This window comes from Eulemur rufifrons, unplaced genomic scaffold, assembly GCF_041146395.1.
Source record: "Eulemur rufifrons isolate Redbay unplaced genomic scaffold, OSU_ERuf_1 scaffold_261, whole genome shotgun sequence".
NCBI lineage: Eukaryota > Metazoa > Chordata > Mammalia > Primates > Lemuridae > Eulemur > Eulemur rufifrons.
This window is the reverse complement of record NW_027183043.1, coordinates 27,041-44,419: the sequence shown is the minus strand read 5'-3', so window position 1 is coordinate 44,419 and position 17,379 is coordinate 27,041. Positions and strand designations below refer to the sequence as shown.

Sequence of the window (17,379 nt, the reverse complement as noted above, 5' to 3'; positions counted from 1 at the left end):
AGAAAATGTGAAACTCTGTTTTAACAGCTTCATGATGAGAGGGGAAAAATATCAAAGCCCAGGGGTGATACAAGCAGGGGAATTTGAAATAAGACCCCAGTCACTTAGGAGGAACCCTCAAAGGGCTCCGTCTCCCAGGGTGAGAGTAAACTGAAGTGGAGGAGACTGAACGTGTGATTTCAGCTTAAATTTAAACTGGCTTAGTGACCTTGCACCCCACAAGCCTTTAACTTCTTTTAACAGAATTCAAATTGTAAAAATATTATTTCAAATATGACAGCCAATACCAAGGCAAAGATAACCAGACAGACAAAAATCGCTGACCCCATGAGTGAAAACCAGCAGAAACAACAGGCAATATAATAGACACAGATACCGCAATGATCAGACACATGCTATAAAGCAACCAGGCTGATTATGTTTAATAAACATAGTATTTTAGTAACCACAGAAACACAGTGAAGAAAACTTAGGAGAGAAAAGACTGGGTGTTTTAGATCAGACACAAAGTCAGGGTAGTAGAAGTGGAATTCCTCTGTGGGTTTGCTTCTGTGACTCAAGAGCCTCAAACCTGCCTCTTATGTCCCTCTTTAATCCTGGTCCTTCTCCTGCTCAAACACCTCCCATGGCTCCCTCTGGCCCACAGAAAAAAGTCCATCCTTGGACTCTGGGAGAACCCACCATCAGTGTGGGAGCCCTGTGTTCAGCCAGAGAGTGAGTCAGGCTCCTGGGCTCAGGGACACCACCCCGCCCCCACCAGCCAGTCCCACCTGCAGGTGCCTGCAGTCCCCGCGCGCCCCCTGCTGGCTCTGGGTGAGGCGCAGACACAGGTGACAGCAGTCTTATTCCTGGGAGTCTGCAAAGGCAGGTGGGAGGGTCGGAGTGGGTCTTAAGCCTGCAGCGCTGAGTCACTGCTGGCCTGAGCTCAGCGGCTCCACCCGCAGCCAGAGGCCGCCCTCGGCTCGCAGGATCAGCTCCGGCTTCCTGCGCGGCTCCGTGTCGTGGGGCAGGACGCGGAAGCGCAGCAGCGTGAGCGCCAGGACCACCTTCATCTCGGTCATGGCGAAGGTCTGCCCGATGCAGTTCCTGGGGGTGGAGGTGGGGACAGTGACGGCACCCAGGACCCCCATGAGGGCCCCATCGCGCCTGGAACCTGGCCCGGGGCCCCCACCCTCCACCCAGATCAGCGTGGGGGGCAGAGGAGCGACCTAACGGTGCCTGGGACCCCCCTGTGGGCTGGTATATCCCCCCACGCCGGCTCAGACTCCAGCCCCCAACTCAAGCAGACGGGAGAAGGTCTGAGAACGCCACAAGTGCAGACCTGGGAGGGCGCTGATGAGGCCGCTACCCGGACCACCCTCCCCCCGTTCATGCCTCAGACCCCCGCTGGCCTCACCTGGGTCCCGCCGAGAAGGGAATAAACGCCAGAGGTGACCTCTTCTGGGGGTTTTCTGGGTCGAAGCGGAAGGGGTCATAGACCTGGGGACGGGGCAAGACAGAGCTGCCGAGTGGGGTCTCTCAGGAATCACAGCCACCCCCAGAAAAGACAGATGTGGGCACAGCAGAGGGGGTGTCTGATTTCACCAGTCAGGACCCCTCCCCCTCCCCAGGTCCCAGGATGGAGAAGGGGGGAGGGGCAGCACCTCAGGGTCCGACCAGACTGACGGGTTGTGATGAATCCCAAAGATGCTGATGGTACAGACGTTCCCTGTCGGCAGGAGGGGACAGTCAGGACAAGGTCCAAGCTGCCTGATGGGACCACCACCCTGCCCAGGAGCCTCCTCCCCCTGCCCCTGTGGGCACCTTTGGGGATGACCCGGCCGTCTGGGAGCACAATGTCCTTGGTGCAGCGGCGGGAGATGACAGTGACTGGGGGGTGCAGCCGCAGACTCTCTTTGACGCACATGGTGAGGAAGGGCAGCTGGGCCAGGTCCTCCCTAAGGAGCACCCCCAACGATTATCCAGGGAGCGAACACAGCCCTACTGCTGCCCCGTGAGACCCTCTCACCTCCCTCTGACCCTGAGTCATACAACAAAATTAACTCCGGAAGAATCAAGGATGGAAGCATCAGAAAATCAAACTCACAAAAGCACTAGAAGAAAACTTGGCCTGGTAATTTTAGCAAAATACAAGCAAAAGCAAAACACAAGTAAAGGGTATCCTTAAAAGTGTTAATGCATCTGCATGAAAACATTTTAAAAATTACAAAATAAAGTAACAAAAGCCAGGGTTGGCGGGACTCTCCAAGAGGGCTTATAAGTTTATTTGAATAAGTAAAGTCCACTTCACACTCTAGGGTGGGATGACCTAATATTATAAAAGTGTCAATTCTTTCTAAAATAATCAATATATTCAACACAATCCAGTCAATATCAGGCTGCATTTTTCTTTAGAATGTCACATCCTTATTCTGATTGGAAAGAACAAACCTTGGCTAGAGTTAGATCAATTTAAAAATAAAAGATCCAAGAAAGGAAACACAGTCCACCACATATTAAGACCTATTACAAAGGCATAGCATTATACTAAAAATGACATAAAAGTTTTTTTTTAAGTCTGTGGTACCGCTACCAGAACAGAAGAACAGGTCCATGGAACAGAGTAGAGAGCTTTCCGTCAGGCACGTGATAGGTGAAAACTTAGCATCTCGTAAAGGAGGGTCCACACACCCCTGGGCAATGGATACTTGGTGGAAGGTGCTCAGACAGTTGGCAATGCGGCCACAAAAAGACCAGACGCTTGTCTACTCTGTACACAGGGTGGAGTCTCTTCCTAGATGAGAAAGGTAAGACTACAAAGCTAAAATAAGATAACATAAGAGATATTTCTGTGACCTAGGAGTAGGAATTCTTAACACCCCAAAAGCACAAGCAGAAAGATCAAACAAAAAATATACATGAAAATTAAGAATTTCTGTGCAATAAAAGAAACCATGGAGCAAATTACATTCTGAGGAGCGATTCAGAGGAGATATTTACCATGAATATATAGCTCTAGAACAATGTCTTGAATAGGTAAGATATTCCTGCAAATCAACAAGAGAAAGGACAGGTGAACCAAGAGAAAAGTCGCCAAAGAATATGTCCCAGGAACTCACGGAAGCCCAAACAGGAGATATATCAGGAGGTGCTCAAAGTCGCTTGTTATCAGGGAAATGAAAATTGTCTAACAATGACACGTCATGTCACATGGATTCCAGCAAGAGTTAGCAAGGAAGGCAATGCTAAGGGTTAGCTGAGGATGGGGGTAGAGGAAACTCATGCACTGACGGTGGTGTGGACAGGAGCTGCCATTCTGCAGGGCAACGGCCAGTGCACGGCCAAGGACAGAGCACGTGTGTTTTATGGTCCAGCAAGCTGGCTTCCACGTACAGATCCCAGAGAGACCCTCAGACACGGAGACAAAGAGACATGTACAAAGATGTTCATTGCACTGGAGAGACGGAAGCATCCAAGGGATCCAGCGCTGAGGGGTGGGGGAGGAAAGAATCATAGGATGGTTTAAGCAATAAACTCATTGTACTTAGAACCATGAATGGCTGATAAACTCACAGTGCTCCATTTCTGAAAATTTTAAGAACCAACACAAGATCTGTGATGTAGTAACATATTTGGAATCTTAAATTACATCCACTCCAACAACAAATTTTGCAGATAAAAGGCTCTATCTCTCTAGAATCATATTGTTGCAGGGCTGGAAGTGGAGTATTGGGATAAAATTGGAAGAAATAAGAATTGCATGGAAAAATGAGTAGAACGGACCATGAACAGAGGAGTATGGTAAACTCTCTTCTTGACAGCTGAGGTCAAAAAAATAATGAATTAAAAGTTTCAAGAGTACTTTTGGAACTGGTCAGCCTGATAATAGAGTTCAAATGGAAAAGTAAGAACTCAGAAAATATTGTAAAAGCAAACTAATGAGACAGGACCAACTTGATCAAATACGAAAATGTTTTTAAAAGTGTGATAACGAAGACTTCTTGGTGCTTATGTATGACAAATAAATAAATGGAATGGACTAGAATCCAGGAGCAAACTCAAATTAATACACAAATTTACCTGTAATCCTAGCACTCTGGGAGGCCGAGGCGGGTGGATCGCTCAAGGTCAGGAGTTCGAGACCAGCCTGAGCGAGACCCCGTCTCTACTAAAAATAGAAAGACATTATATGGACAACTAAAAATCTATATATAGAAAAAAATCAGCCGGGCATAGTGGCGCATGCCTGTAGTCCCAGCTACTCAGGAGGCTGAGGCAGGAGGATCGCTTAAGCCGAGGAGTCTGAGGTTGCTGTGAGCTAAGCTGACGCCACGGCACTCACTCTAGCCTGGGCAACAAAGTGAGACTCTGTCTCAACAAAAAAAAAAAAAAAAAAAAATACACAAATTTAGCTTATTGTGAATCTGCTATTATTTAAAATCATAAGGCAAGTACAACATAGTCATTATATTCTTTTGAGATAATGCATTAGCCATTTTGAGAAAAAAATAGATTCCTTCCTCAGTACTTATTCCAAGACAGATTTCATAGGGGGAAGGTATTACATATCAATTAATAAAATATTAAATAAAATATTTTAAAAAGACATGAAAACATTACAGGGTAACACACAAGAGTTTTACACTTTACTATTAGAGTGTGAAAGCTTTTCCAAGCATGACTTTTTTAGGGGAAAAACAACGCCAGAAGCTATAAATGAAAGAATTGATAAATGTGACTATAAATAAGTGAACCAAACCAAAATAAATAAGGCAAAACCAAACAAACAAAGACAATCCAAGGAAGAATTTTGCATAATGGAGAAAATAAATAATTTTCTTAATATGTAAAGAGATTTTATAAATTGGTAAGGAAAAAAACTAGAAAACCCCAAAGTAAGGAGGGAAAATTATGCAAACTGACACTTCACAGAAAAAGAGAACTGCATGGTGAACACAATACTCAACTTGACTCATATTTAAAGTGACATTCATTAAAATAGCAAAGTCTTATATTGCACCCATTAGATTGGCAGATGTTTTTAAAGTGTCGTAGAGAAAACTGTTGTGAAGGATATGAGGAAATGGGTATTCTGAAAATCTGTGTGTAGGAGTGGATTTTCCAAGAGCTATTGAACTATGAAACTCAAGTGATCTTTGATTCAGCAACTGTACTTGTAGGAATTTGTTCTTCGATGGTGCTCACACGTGTAAGCCATGGTCAGCGTACATGGATGTTCACTGCATCGTATTTCTTAAGCAAAAGGCTCAGAACTATCCAAATGTCCATCAATGGAGAGAAGTTTTCATACATTATGCTGCACCAGTACGATGGAAATTTATACAACTAGCAGAAAGGAGGAACCAGAGATCACCAGTCCCATCACAAACTGGGGGCTAAATCAGTAGAGAGATCTAACAGGCAATTTGGCAATATCTATTATAATGGAAAATGTTTACATAATGTCCTCAACAGAGGGGTGAGCTGGGTAAACTGAGGACTGGTACGTAGCACGCAGAAAGGAGGAGCTCCCAGACACTCATTGAGAGAAAAGAACAAGTGACCGTGTATACATATATATATGTAGACTATATTGCCCAGGGAAAGGCCTAGAAGGGCTTACGACAAATGAAACAGATAAGATTAGGCTTGAAGGAGAGGATAACAACGGTGGACTTAATCTTCCCTGTAATGTTTTCTTTTGTGAAAACGGAAAATGAAACTTGTTCCTCTGATTGTCTTTTCAATTCAAAACTAATTTTTCCAACGTCATGCTGGAAAACTGAAAACATCCTAAAGCTATATTGTCAGTGCGCACCTGAGCGCTCTGTGTGTACTGCTAGCTGTGCGGAAACAGAGCGAGAGAACGAATGCACGAGGGGAGGCAGACTGAGCAGGCGCACGTGGGTAGAGACGGACACTGGAAGGACCCAGGGAGCCATGAGGCAGGACTGGGGCTGGGGGGCTGGCACAAGAGGGAGCTTATACACATCGTAGCCCTTTCGTGCTGTTTCAGTGTTTACCAAGTGCATGATTCCTTGAAGGTGAGGGCAGCACAGAAACAGGACAGCCATGCTGAGCAGAGCCTGGAGGCTCATGGCAATACTCCAAAGTGTTCGTCTGGTCCAACGCCTCCTCTCCATCCCTCAGCCCTTGGACCAGAATGTACCCCCTGGACTCACAGCTCCCAACTCATCCCCTCCACTTTTCCCCCTTGTAGCCACAGAAAGATGTTTCTTTTTTTTTTATTTTTTATTTTTTATTTTTTGAGACAGAGTCTCACTCTGTTGCCCAGGCTAGAGTGAGTGCCGTGGCGTCAGCCTAGCTCACAGCAACCTCAAACTCCTGAGCTCAAGCGATCCTCCTGTCTCAGCCTCCCGAGTAGCTGGGACTACAGGCATGCACCACCATGCCCGGCTAATTTTTTCTATATATATTTTTAGCTGTCCATATAATTTCTTTCTATTTTTGGTAGAGATGGGGTCTCGCTCTTGCTCAGGCTGGTCTCGAACTCCTGAGCTCAAACGATCCGCCCACCTCGGCCTCCCAGAGTGCTAGGATTACAGGCGTGAGCCACCGCGCCCGGCCAGAAAGATATTTCTGATACCACGATCTGACCTGGACCTCCCCTGCTCAAACATCTCCGGTGGCTCCCCATTGGCCTCCTATGTTAGTCATGGAACTCTCTTCAAGAAAAGAAAAGTTCTGTCCAGCTGCAAGAAGTGCAATGAGCTGCCAGCCCCCAGCTACAGGGTCTTCAAGTTCTGCTGCACCATTCAACCAAGGCCACAGTGTCCTGGACAGGCCCCAGCCAATGACTGAGCATGAACATTCACTAGTGCCTGACCATGTCTGACCTCCCTAACAGCAGCCTCTCTGCTCACATTTACCTTTGATCTCGTATCAACTGCTCAACAGACTAGAACTGGCACACCTCAGGATGAAGTCCAAGCTCCTTTTTTTTTTGAGGTGGAGTCTCGGTCTGTCACCCCAGCGAGAGTACAGTGACATGATCATAGCTCACCACAGCCTCGAACTCCTGGGCTCAAGTGATCCTCCTGCCTCAGCCTCCTGAGTAGCTGGGACCACAGCTGCACACCATCAAGCCTGGCTATTTTTTTCTATTTTTAGCAGAGATGGGGTCTCGCTCTTGCTCAGGCTGGTCTCGAACTCCTGACCTGGAGCGATCCTCCCACCTCGGCCTCCCAAAGTGCTAGGATTACAGGTGTGAGCCACCGTGCCAGGCCTAAATTCCAATCTCTTTACATGGTTTCCACAGCATTCCAAGAGGGGCTTCCATTGCCAGCTCCAGCCTCACCCGGAGGCCCTCTCTGTGCCTCGCACTGTGCATTTCACAAGGATTCAGACACTTTTACTTCCCCAAACACACCGGCTCCCTCAGGGATGCTTCCACCCTGGCCTTTGCACGGCTGTCCCCTGGAGTGGAAGCGCTGCCCTGTCCCCACGCCCAGCGTGGTGAGTTTGTGCTCACTGCTTTCCTCCCAGCCTCTCCTGCTTTGCCTCCTGGCCCAGCCACGCAGAATTAAGACGGGACTGGGCACCACGTCAGGAAAGGGCAGGCGATGTGGACGTGCCTACTGAAAGGAGAGATGGTGCCCTTTCCCCACTAAGATCTCCGTGAATCCGTGGAACAGACTATAACGTGGAATTAGAGGCGAGCGCAAAAACCAAAAAGAGTGAAGTCTTGGGGGAGAAATGCAACTGTAGACAGAAAAGCCAGGGGGTGGAGGAGCAGTTTCTTTACTGCATACCTGCTGGGTGGCATATGTTTTATACACATTGTCACTAAATCTCCAAGAAGCCCTGTTGGGTAGAAATGTGTCCCATTTACTAAAAAGAAAGGGGCTCAGAAAAGAGGATTGATTGTACTAACGTCACATAGCAAGTTATTGGGGCAATAAATATGCACTCCTAGAACTTTCTTCCCCAAAGCCTGCAAGCTTTCTCTTGCTAGCCAGGCGGGGTACCAGGCCCTGCTTCTGGGCTCTGCTCCTATTGCCACTAGGCAATAATGGCAGAGTCAGCAAACACCGTCTCCCCGATTCCCCACCTGCCAGCAGAGTCAATGATAACAGGCTCAGGAACAGGCCGTGAGGACCTGCACTCACCATTCAATCTCTGTAGGCTCGAGGTCCCTCAGCAGCTCTCGCACCTCCTGCCGGCAGCGCTCCTGGTGTTCCGGGTGCCTTGCAAGGTTGTACAGGACCCAGGAGAGACCACTGGCCGTGGTGTCATGGCCTGAGGGGCAGCCAGGCAGGCTTGAGTCTCTGGGCTGCTCCAGCACCCGGGTGTGGACAGCGCCCTACATTGAGGCTCTCAGGGAGGACGAGGGGTGGGGGAGGATGGGCAGAATGGAGTGATCCAGGGTCCACCCACCGCATCCCTGGGATGGAGAGACCCCTGTCCCCACTGTGGTCCCACACTGGGACGCTCACCCCCAAACATGAAGGTATCAGCCTCTGCTCGTATGTCCTCGTCTGACAACTCCTTCCCATTTTCATCCTGAAGACAGAAGGCAAAACCCCTAATCACACCAGCTCTGAGGGCACCTGAGTCTAACCTGAAACATTCCCGAAGACCCATCATCCAAGCAGGATGCCGCCATTGTCATCTCCAGATCTGCCACCCATGTTTGTTAACTGATCTCCTGCCTGCTGCTTGCCCCTCCCAGGCACCTTCTACACTACACGGTCACCTCTGCAACTTATCTCTCACTTGTCCCGCCCTTCCTCAAGTACCTTCCATGGCTCCCCAGTGCCCTGTGGATCAAGTACAAGTTCATGGATCTGATATTTGACATCAATGTCTAGTCCACCTCTTGAATTCAGGTCCCAGAGGGGCCCACCTTGGCCAGTAGGAGCACATCGATGAAGTCCAAAGTCTTGGACTTGGCCTTGGCTTTGAGGAAGTCATCAACACCCTGGCTCTGGAGAGTGCGGCGCCGTTCCTGGATGACGGCATTCGTGAAGTCGTGCACCAGGTGGCAGGCCCTGCGGAAGCGCCGTCCGTCGGGAGTGAGGTAGTGCAGGAAGTCCGTGTGCAAGATTATCTGCCGGTGCCGTTTCACTGCGAGAGCACTGAGCCCCAGGACGGCGGCGATATACTCACTGGGACTCCTGCAGGACCAGGCCGGAGAGAGGAAGCAGCTCTGTGACACACACAGAACCCCAGAAGCGCCTCCCAGACAGCATCCTCGGACCACGCTCCATCCAGAAGACGCTGCCTCACGCCCACTTCTCTCTCCACCTCCGCTCTCTGTGAGCTGCCTCATGTCCAGGTCCCCAGGGCAGAGCTTGGGCATCATGCTCATTTTCTCTCTCTCTTATGCAACATCCAATCCTGCCCATTCTTCCTCAGTTTCTCCCAAAACTTCCCCATCTTCTCCACCGAGCTCAGACCTCCTCCTCTCCACGGTCCTAATCCTCACGTCTACATGACAGTCAATCCTCTGTAGAGCCAAATGTCCAAGCTCAGCTCGGACCAAGACTCTCATCTGCTCAAACACCCTCCATGGCTCCCTGGGAACCTCAGGACAAAATTCCTACCCCTCTGCCTGGCTGTCCATGTCCTTAAGACCCAGCCAGTGCCGACCCTCCACCTCCTTTCCATGGCGTCTCCTTACCACCTGTTCCACATGCTCTGCTCGTCCTAGCCTCCCTGCCTCCCCGCACACGCCTCCACCTACCTGGAAGAACTGCTCTTTCTCTCTGCCCTTCCCTGCTTTTAATGCTTCCCGCCTCTTCTGGGAAGGCTCTGGTCCATTCTCCCTCTCCACTTAATCGCACGTCCCCACACCCTGGGCAAGGACTCACTCCTGGCAATGGCTGTCGAAGCTGAAGATGCATTTCTGCAGACTGTCCAAGGTCATGAGGCTCATGTGCTCAAACATGTCCAGACAGGCGCTGCCCTCCGAGGCCAGGCGCTGCCACTTGGCCTGGCCAGAGAAGGGCACAGAGCTGAGGCTGGTCCCTGGCTCCCTTGAGCCCCTGCCCAACCCCAACCACCAGGATAGACTCCCCCAGAAGCAGCCTCCTGGTCCTCTGCCACAGGCACCCACCCCCAGGGAGGACCAGGCTTGGGTGGGAGAGGAAGCTGTTACTGTTCGGAGATGAAGACCCCAAGGCTGGGACTCAGGAGACCTGAGTTCAAGTTCCAACTCTGTCTACTATGCTCTGAGTGCCCTTGGTCAACTCATTGCCCTCCCCCAGGTCCCACCTGTCAAATCTTCAGTAACAGTTAAGTTGACCTCCTTTGGTCCCAGATAAACCAACCCCTGCTCCACCACTCCTAGCTCACTTACTAGCTGGGTGAACTGGGGCAAGCTCCCTCACCTCTCTGACCCTCGGTTTTCTCATCTATAATGTGGCCATCACAGTCATCTCTACCTCAAAGGGTTGTGAAAATTAAATCGGAGACAACATATATCATTGACTTGCTGTATGGTCTCCGGCATACAGCAAGTGCTCAATCTATGTTAGCTCTCATTGTCATCTCATCATTAGCATAGGGCTACATGATGGCAGAAATGTCCTCAATTTTTCATCCCTCCCCCTTTGCCATGAGATTTGCAGCTCCTTCCATTAGGGGGTAGAGCCTTTGTTTCCATCCCTCGAAGCTGAGCTGGACTTGGGACCTGCCTTGGCCAGCAGAATGTGGCAAAAATGGCGGCATGCTAGCTCCGAAAGCAAGCATCAAGAGGGACTAAGTGTTTCTGATCACCCTCTTGGAACCCAGGCTCCACCATGCTAGCAAGCCCAGGCTAACCTCCTGGAACATAAGGGGCAAATGGAAGAGTCCAGTCGACCCACCAAGGCCAGTTAAGTTTAAAGTGGTTTGTCTCGGCCGGGCGCGGTGGCTCACGCCTGTAATCCTAGCTCTCTGGGAGGCCGAGGTGGGCAGATCGTTTGAGCTCAGGAGTTCGAGACCAGCCTGAGCAAGAGCGAGACCCCATCTCTACTAAAAATAGAAAGAAATTATATGGACAGCTAAAAATATATACAGAAAAAATTAGCCGGGCATGGTGGTGCATGCCTGTAGTCCCAGCTACTCGGGAGGCTGAGACAGGAGGATCGCTTGAGCCCAGGAGTTTGAGGTTGCTGTGAGCTAGGCTGACGCCATGGCACTCACTCTAGCCTGGGCAACAGAGTGAGACTCTGTCTCAAAAAAAAAAAAAAAAAAAAAATAAAGTGGTTTGTATTGCAGAAAGAGCTACCCTGCAATCTTCATCACCATTACCTTAAGTTTACAGGACTTCTGTGAGAGAGACTAGAAATCACTGCCTTCTGAGCACCCACGACATGCCAGATACAGGTCTCCATTTCATCAACTTGACCGTTCTTTAAGTAGGAATTGTTCTGCCCGTTTCACAGATGAAGAAACCAAGTCTCGAAGAGGAAAAGCAATGATCCCAAAGCCACCCAGCAGAGCCAAAATTTCAGACCAGATCTGTCCGAGGTCACTCCCACTTTCCCAAAGCTCCAGCTGGGACCCTGGGTTCAAGGGACTCACATGCATGATGTTGGCACTCTTGTTGAAAATCTTCACGTAGGGCTTCAGGATTTCAAAGTGGAAGGCGGGCGTCAGCAGGCGGCGGTGGCGGCTCCACTTGTCACCGGCACTCAGCAGGAGCCCATCCCCTATGAGGGGCAGCCAAGGACGGTGGGCCTGGGTAGCACCTTCCCCTGGCCCCCAAGAGTGCCCCCAAATCCCTTCACCTGTGGTTACTCACCCAGCCAGGGTTTCAGGAAGCCATAGAAAGTCATATCCTTGGGTGCGATGGCAGCTGATGTGAATGAGGACCATCAGGGGACACGGAGAGGGGGAGGGGAGGGGATTAGGGTGGGAGATGGAGGGTCCCAGCCAGGGCTTTGCACTGCCCCGCTCCAAGCCCAGCATAGCAGGGAGGGGGCCAAGGGCAGAGGAAGCAGGGAGGACCCGGGTAGGGGGGACCAGGCCAGGCTGCAGCTGACAGTAAGCATGACACGCCCTAACGTAGCACAGCACGCCCTATCATGCCTTGACACGGCTACTACATGGTCCAACATATTCTGCAACACCCGCGCACAGCCCAACACCCTACAAGACACCTTTAGAGGGACCTAAGACACCCTGCCTCCCTCCGCACTCCCTGGCATCTCCTGACAGGGACCTGGGACGTGGCACATGGCCTGACGTGTGTCGGCATGCTCCTGACCGTGGCCACAACATACATGACCTGCTATGACATGACACAACATGCTTTGACACGGACCCGAAATGGTCTGACGTGACCTCAACTTGACCCACAATGAGCCCCAGATGGGACCTAAATATGGACCTGCTAGTGTCCCGGGTGTGGCCCAGACATGACCCAGACTTGCTCAGTGTCCTGCTCCACTCCACACTAAGTACTAAGTGCTTATGGTCAAGGGCTCCTCTGTCCTCGAAGAGACCAGAGGATGCCACCCCCTCAGACGCTGACTCTGCCCGCCACGGTGAGCTGCCACAGCTCCCTCCAGCCCTAGAGCAGCCCCCAGGGCTGACCTGACACAGTTTACCAATCTGGGGGTCTGGCGGACCTTCCTCCGGACACCCCCTCCCTCCCAAACCACCTTTCAGCTTAGGGTCTCTCCCAGCCGAGGCAGCTGGGGCAGCAGAGAGTGCACAGGACCAAGATCGAGGCCTCGGTATGCCATGCGACCTTCAGAGGTCATTGTGCCTCCCTAAGCCTCAGTTTTCTTACCCAGGAAATGCCCATCTCAAAAGGGGGCCTGTGACCTGGGCCAGGCAAATTTAAGGGAATCCTGTAAATACAGGGAATTTTCCATGGGGGTTGAGCTTCTGAGACCCACCTTTACCAGCCTGAGAGTGAAGCCATCACAGAGAGATGCAGAACTCAGAGATGAAGACAGGATCCTGGTGGCATTGTCTAAACACCTGGATCCAGCCATGCCTGAAGGCCACCCTTCCTGGACTTTACAGTCAATAGTTTCTCTTTCTTTGCTTAGACCACATGAGGCTGAGTTTCCATTACTCACAACTGAAAGCGACCTCAGTAGCCAGAGAGAGCCGGGGACCTGCCTTGAGTCACCCAGCAGGTTGGTGGCACAGCCATGGTCTCTGTTGGTTGTTTCCGTTTCCCTGCTCAGCCTGGCCTGTCCAGGGGTGGGACGGGCTGGGAGCAGAGGCAGGGGAGAGGCCGGGGGCATAGGCTCCTGGAAGAGATACCTGAGGCCTGGAGCAGGGGTGCAACAAACTTAGGGTGGACGACTCGCACGATGGGGTAGAAGGGCCCCATCCACCAGAGGTGGACGTCACGGAAGTAGTGGCCCAGATGCTCCATCAACCGCATGCTCTCCTCGTTCCCTTGGGCCTGGGGATGGTCAAGGCTGACGCCAGGCCTGGCAGGGAGCCTCGGACGCTGCCACCGCCCACTGCAGCCCCCTGGCCACCACACACCCCCACCCCTCTCGGCCCCTCTGCCTGGATTATTGGTCTACACCTCTTGTGGAGTCAGCTTGTCTCTGTTTCTGTCTGTGTCTGTACCTATGTACCTCTTGTCTCTCACCCTCCTCTTCTGTGTGTCTTTCCCTAGATGGATACGTAGATGATGGATGGACGGATGGATGGATGGAGAGAGCAACAGGATGGACAGGTAGACATGCTAGATAGACATAAATGAGAGGTAAAGACATGGAAGTGTGGAGAAATGGGTACACAGGTGACTGGTAGGTAGATAGACGTGTGGGTATCAGTGCGTGTGTGTGTGTCTTTCACTCCCTGTTTATCTGTTCCTCGCTCTGTGGCCTCCCCTCCCGCCCCCTCTCCCCTCTGTCTCCCTCGCTCTGTCTCTGTCTCTCCCCATCCCCCCGACACCTTACCATTCAGCCCACTTACCGTTCACCCCCCAATTCACAGCTAATCTCACCCCACCCCACTTTCTCCTTTGTCCCCCAACCCCAGCACGGCCGCCTGCCACCAGCTCTGGCCAGATGCCTCCCGGCTGGGCAGCAAGTGAGCTGGGAGGAGGTGCAGCCGCGCCCCTTCCCCAGAGCCTGGCTGCACCACCCCGGGACAGGTCAGCATCCCGAGCTGGAGTTCCCCGGGGGACACTGTGTCCCCTCCCATCACCCCTACACGGTGCCCTGGCTGGATGCAGCTGGGAAGGACCTAGGAGACACTGGGATGGACAGAGAAGGAAGTGGAAGAAAACGGTGGACGCCAGTCCGGGAACAAAAGCAGAGACAGCAGGGCAGTGGGAGAGGACACTGAAGGACAAAGGGACATGATCTTAGCGCGGACTCTCCGGAAGCAAAGCCTGAATGGCAGATGCCTGTGCAAGCGCTTTACTGACGGAGGCGCCTCAGAGGGAGCTTGGAAGAAAGAGGGAGAAGCTGAATGGGCAAGAGAAGAAAACAGGCACGTGTAGGCTCAGCTGGCGTCTCCCCTCCCGAGCTCACACACTCTCCATGGCTCCCGGTGGCCCTCAGAATCCACTCCCTTCCCTATCTACCCTCCCCCTTTTTTCTGCCTCTGACCCTGATTGCTCCAGGGGCACCAAACTCCTCATTGCTCAAAAGCCAGGTGCTCGCTCTCCAGCCTGAGGCCGTGGGGCGGGCTACCCCTCCACAGGGAACACACTTTCTCTTCTTTGCTTACAAAATTCCTACTCATCCTTCCAGACCCACTTCCAACAACCCCTCCTCCAGGAAGCCTGCGTGCCTGACCCAACGGCAGAAACCTTGATTCCCCTCGGGGCTCCCCCAGCCCCTGTCTCTCCATGGAACCAGCCCTGACCACACAAGATTGGGGGGGTCTCAGTCTCTCTAGACCTGGGTCCCCAAGATTGGGGGTGCCTCCAGGGCAGAGCCTGGGCTGAGTCTCCCCAGAGATTCCCACAGGGGGGTTGGCAAGTCAGTGAGAGAAAGGAAAAGGTGACCAAGGCGCCCAGAGCGGCAGGGGCCCTGGGTTCTGCAGGGGCCACGCACGAGCTGGGCAGGGAGGGGCCGTCAAGTTTCAGACGGTGTCACGGCCCCACCACCAGGTGTTCCAGGTGGGTCCTAGTGGCGTTGGCAACAGACCAGGCACCGTCGGGGTGGCACAGACTGAGGAGGAGGAAGATGGGGCCCACCCACCTCTTAAACCTTGGGGCTAGGTGGACAGCAGCTGAGTCAGGACCCTCAAGCCCTGCTCTGTGGGGTGACCTGCAAGGTGGCCGTCACCTCCCCAGAAGGAGCCACAGCCCGTCCCCCCTGCAGCCTCCAGAGGCGAGTGGCCTTGGCAATGAGCTGCGTGTCTGGATTCTGCACAGATGGAGGGAATCTCTGCTTCCTCCTGCTCTCTTCCTCTGGGGACCAAGGTGCATCCAGGACAGAGGGAGAACAGGAGGTGCGGGGAAGGACGGGGCAGCCAACAGTCAGAGAGCTGCGGGAGACGGCCGAGGTGGGCCAGGAGGGATCCATGGGATCTAGGGGCCTGGAGGTCGCTGTCATCTCAAGGGAGCACGATAGGGCTGAGGAACAGGGGAGCAGTGAGCGGGGAAATAGAGGCAGGGAGTGAACACAGCCCGTTGCCCACGAGGGGACGGCAGAGCCAGCCGGCTGGCAGTTTGGGCGCAGAATGAGGTGCCCTGCACAGGGGGTGGGTGGGAATTTACATGTCACCCGTCTGTCCCGTTTTGTGACTCTCTCCTGCACCCCTGCAGAGAAGCCTCAGAGGAGTTGGGTGGTTTATCACATCCAAGGGCAAGGTTTTTCCAAAGAGCCATGAGGATGGGGGTTCCAGGCTGGGCTCTGGGACGCATCGGGACAACAGGGACCCTGGATGACAGGGTGAGAGGAGGAAGCTGCCCAGGAAGGGGGTGGGGAGAGACTGCGATTCTCTCCGTGGCCCAGCTGTGCCGTGGGCAGGGGTCGCAGCCGATCCCTGCGGGGAAGCCGCTGGCCGGAGAGAGGCAGAATCTGGCCTGAGGCCGACTGGGATGGCCCAGGCAGGGGTCAGGCCCGGTCAGTGCTGCCCCTGAGGAGGCCTCAAGTCCAGTGATGAGACTATGGGTGGAGCGGGGTCCCTGCTCTGTGCAGCCCGCCCTGGAAGCCCCCAAGTAAGAGAGGGGTGCACTACTGTGGAACAGACGGGCAGAACTGGACCCGAAGCAGGCTTGAGGCGTGGAAGGGCACGAACAGGAAAGGCATGGGGCATGGGCTGGACGGAGGGAGGAAGGGATGTGGTCGGGCAGTGGGAAGGAGGGGCTCCCCTCGGCCACCCTCGCTTCTCTGCCGTCCCAGCCCCCAGCCCACCTCCACCCCCGGCTCCCTGAGCCCCTTCCCAGCCCTGGGGACGTCCACCCACCCTGACACCCCAGTTCCGTCCTGCTGCCACACTCACCAGGCTCAGGTGACCCCAGAACCAGCTCTGTTTCGGGGGCTGCGGGAAACAGCGGAGGCGGCTGCAGGTGCCATAGAAGGCGTAGGTCCAGGCCAGGATGCGGGCCAGGAGCCAGGAGGCCCCGACCAGCAGCAGCAGCCGCCAGGGGGAGGCGGCCACCGGCCCCAGGCCCAGCCAGGACAGGCTCAGCTGCAGCATCTTGCAGGGCAGACAGGTGCAGGGGGAGTTCCTGAGGCCCAGGGGAGGGAAGGGGGCTCCAGGGCCAGTGCAGAGGGGCAGGGGCGGGAGGGGTCACAGATGGGGATGCAGGGGCTGAGAGCAGGGAGGGAGACCCAGGGACCCCAGGGGAAGAGGCAGAGTGAGGGGACAGAGAGACACAGTCAAGAATGTCTTCTCCCCCTACAATCTCTCCCCTCCTCCTGGGACTGCTATGCCCCTGGTCTGTTCTGAAGGGGGTCTGTTCTGAAGGCTGAAGGGGGATGAGCTGGGCCACCCAGACCCGGCTCCTCCCTGCCTAGCGGCCAACCAAAAACAAAGGGCATGGCGCACAGGCATTCAAACAGCCTGAGGCGTCAGATCCGGGTGAAATTGGACGGGAACCGGACTCCCATGACTCTGCAGTGCTGAATCTACAATGAGAACACTCAGATTTGGGGGTCGGACGTCGAGGAGAAAATTCTATACCTGCCAAGGCGCTTCCACAGCTGTGTGTTCACTGAGCACCTGCTCGGTGCCGGGCCCTGTTCCAGGCACTGGGGGTGCAACGTCCAAGTCCCTGCTGTCAAGGAGAAACATCTGGTAGAAAGAGGGGCCATGGCCACATAGAGAATCAAGAACACACAGTGAGAGAGACAGGAGGGCTTCCAGGAGGAGGCGTCCTTGAGTGGGAGGCAAAAGAAGAGGGGGTGAGGGCTGTGTGATTGAAAGGACCTCCTTGACCAAGGGGTGACGTGCCCAGTGGTGTGCACAAGCCAGTGTGTCCTTGCTCCTGCAACACCCATGCCCTGATGGCAGTCG

At 53.3% G+C, this 17,379-nt stretch overlaps 1 protein-coding gene across 1 annotated transcript; it reads right to left on the bottom strand.

Annotated features, from left to right (window-relative positions):
* Window positions 1–404: 404 nt before the first annotated feature.
* LOC138380046 (cytochrome P450 4F6-like) lies at window positions 405–16,575 on the bottom strand. The gene is made up of 12 exons (XM_069464905.1): window positions 16,363–16,575; window positions 13,207–13,351; window positions 11,729–11,782; window positions 11,509–11,636; window positions 9,813–9,934; window positions 8,846–9,116; window positions 8,436–8,502; window positions 8,109–8,238; window positions 1,804–1,937; window positions 1,644–1,708; window positions 1,397–1,479; window positions 405–1,086 (listed from the first exon to the last, which is right to left on the bottom strand). The coding sequence occupies exons 1-12, from the start codon at window positions 16,558–16,560 to the stop codon at window positions 909–911; spliced, it is 1,575 nt and encodes a 524-aa protein (XP_069321006.1). The 5' UTR covers window positions 16,561–16,575; the 3' UTR covers window positions 405–908.
* Between the last annotated feature and the right edge of the window lie 804 nt (window positions 16,576–17,379).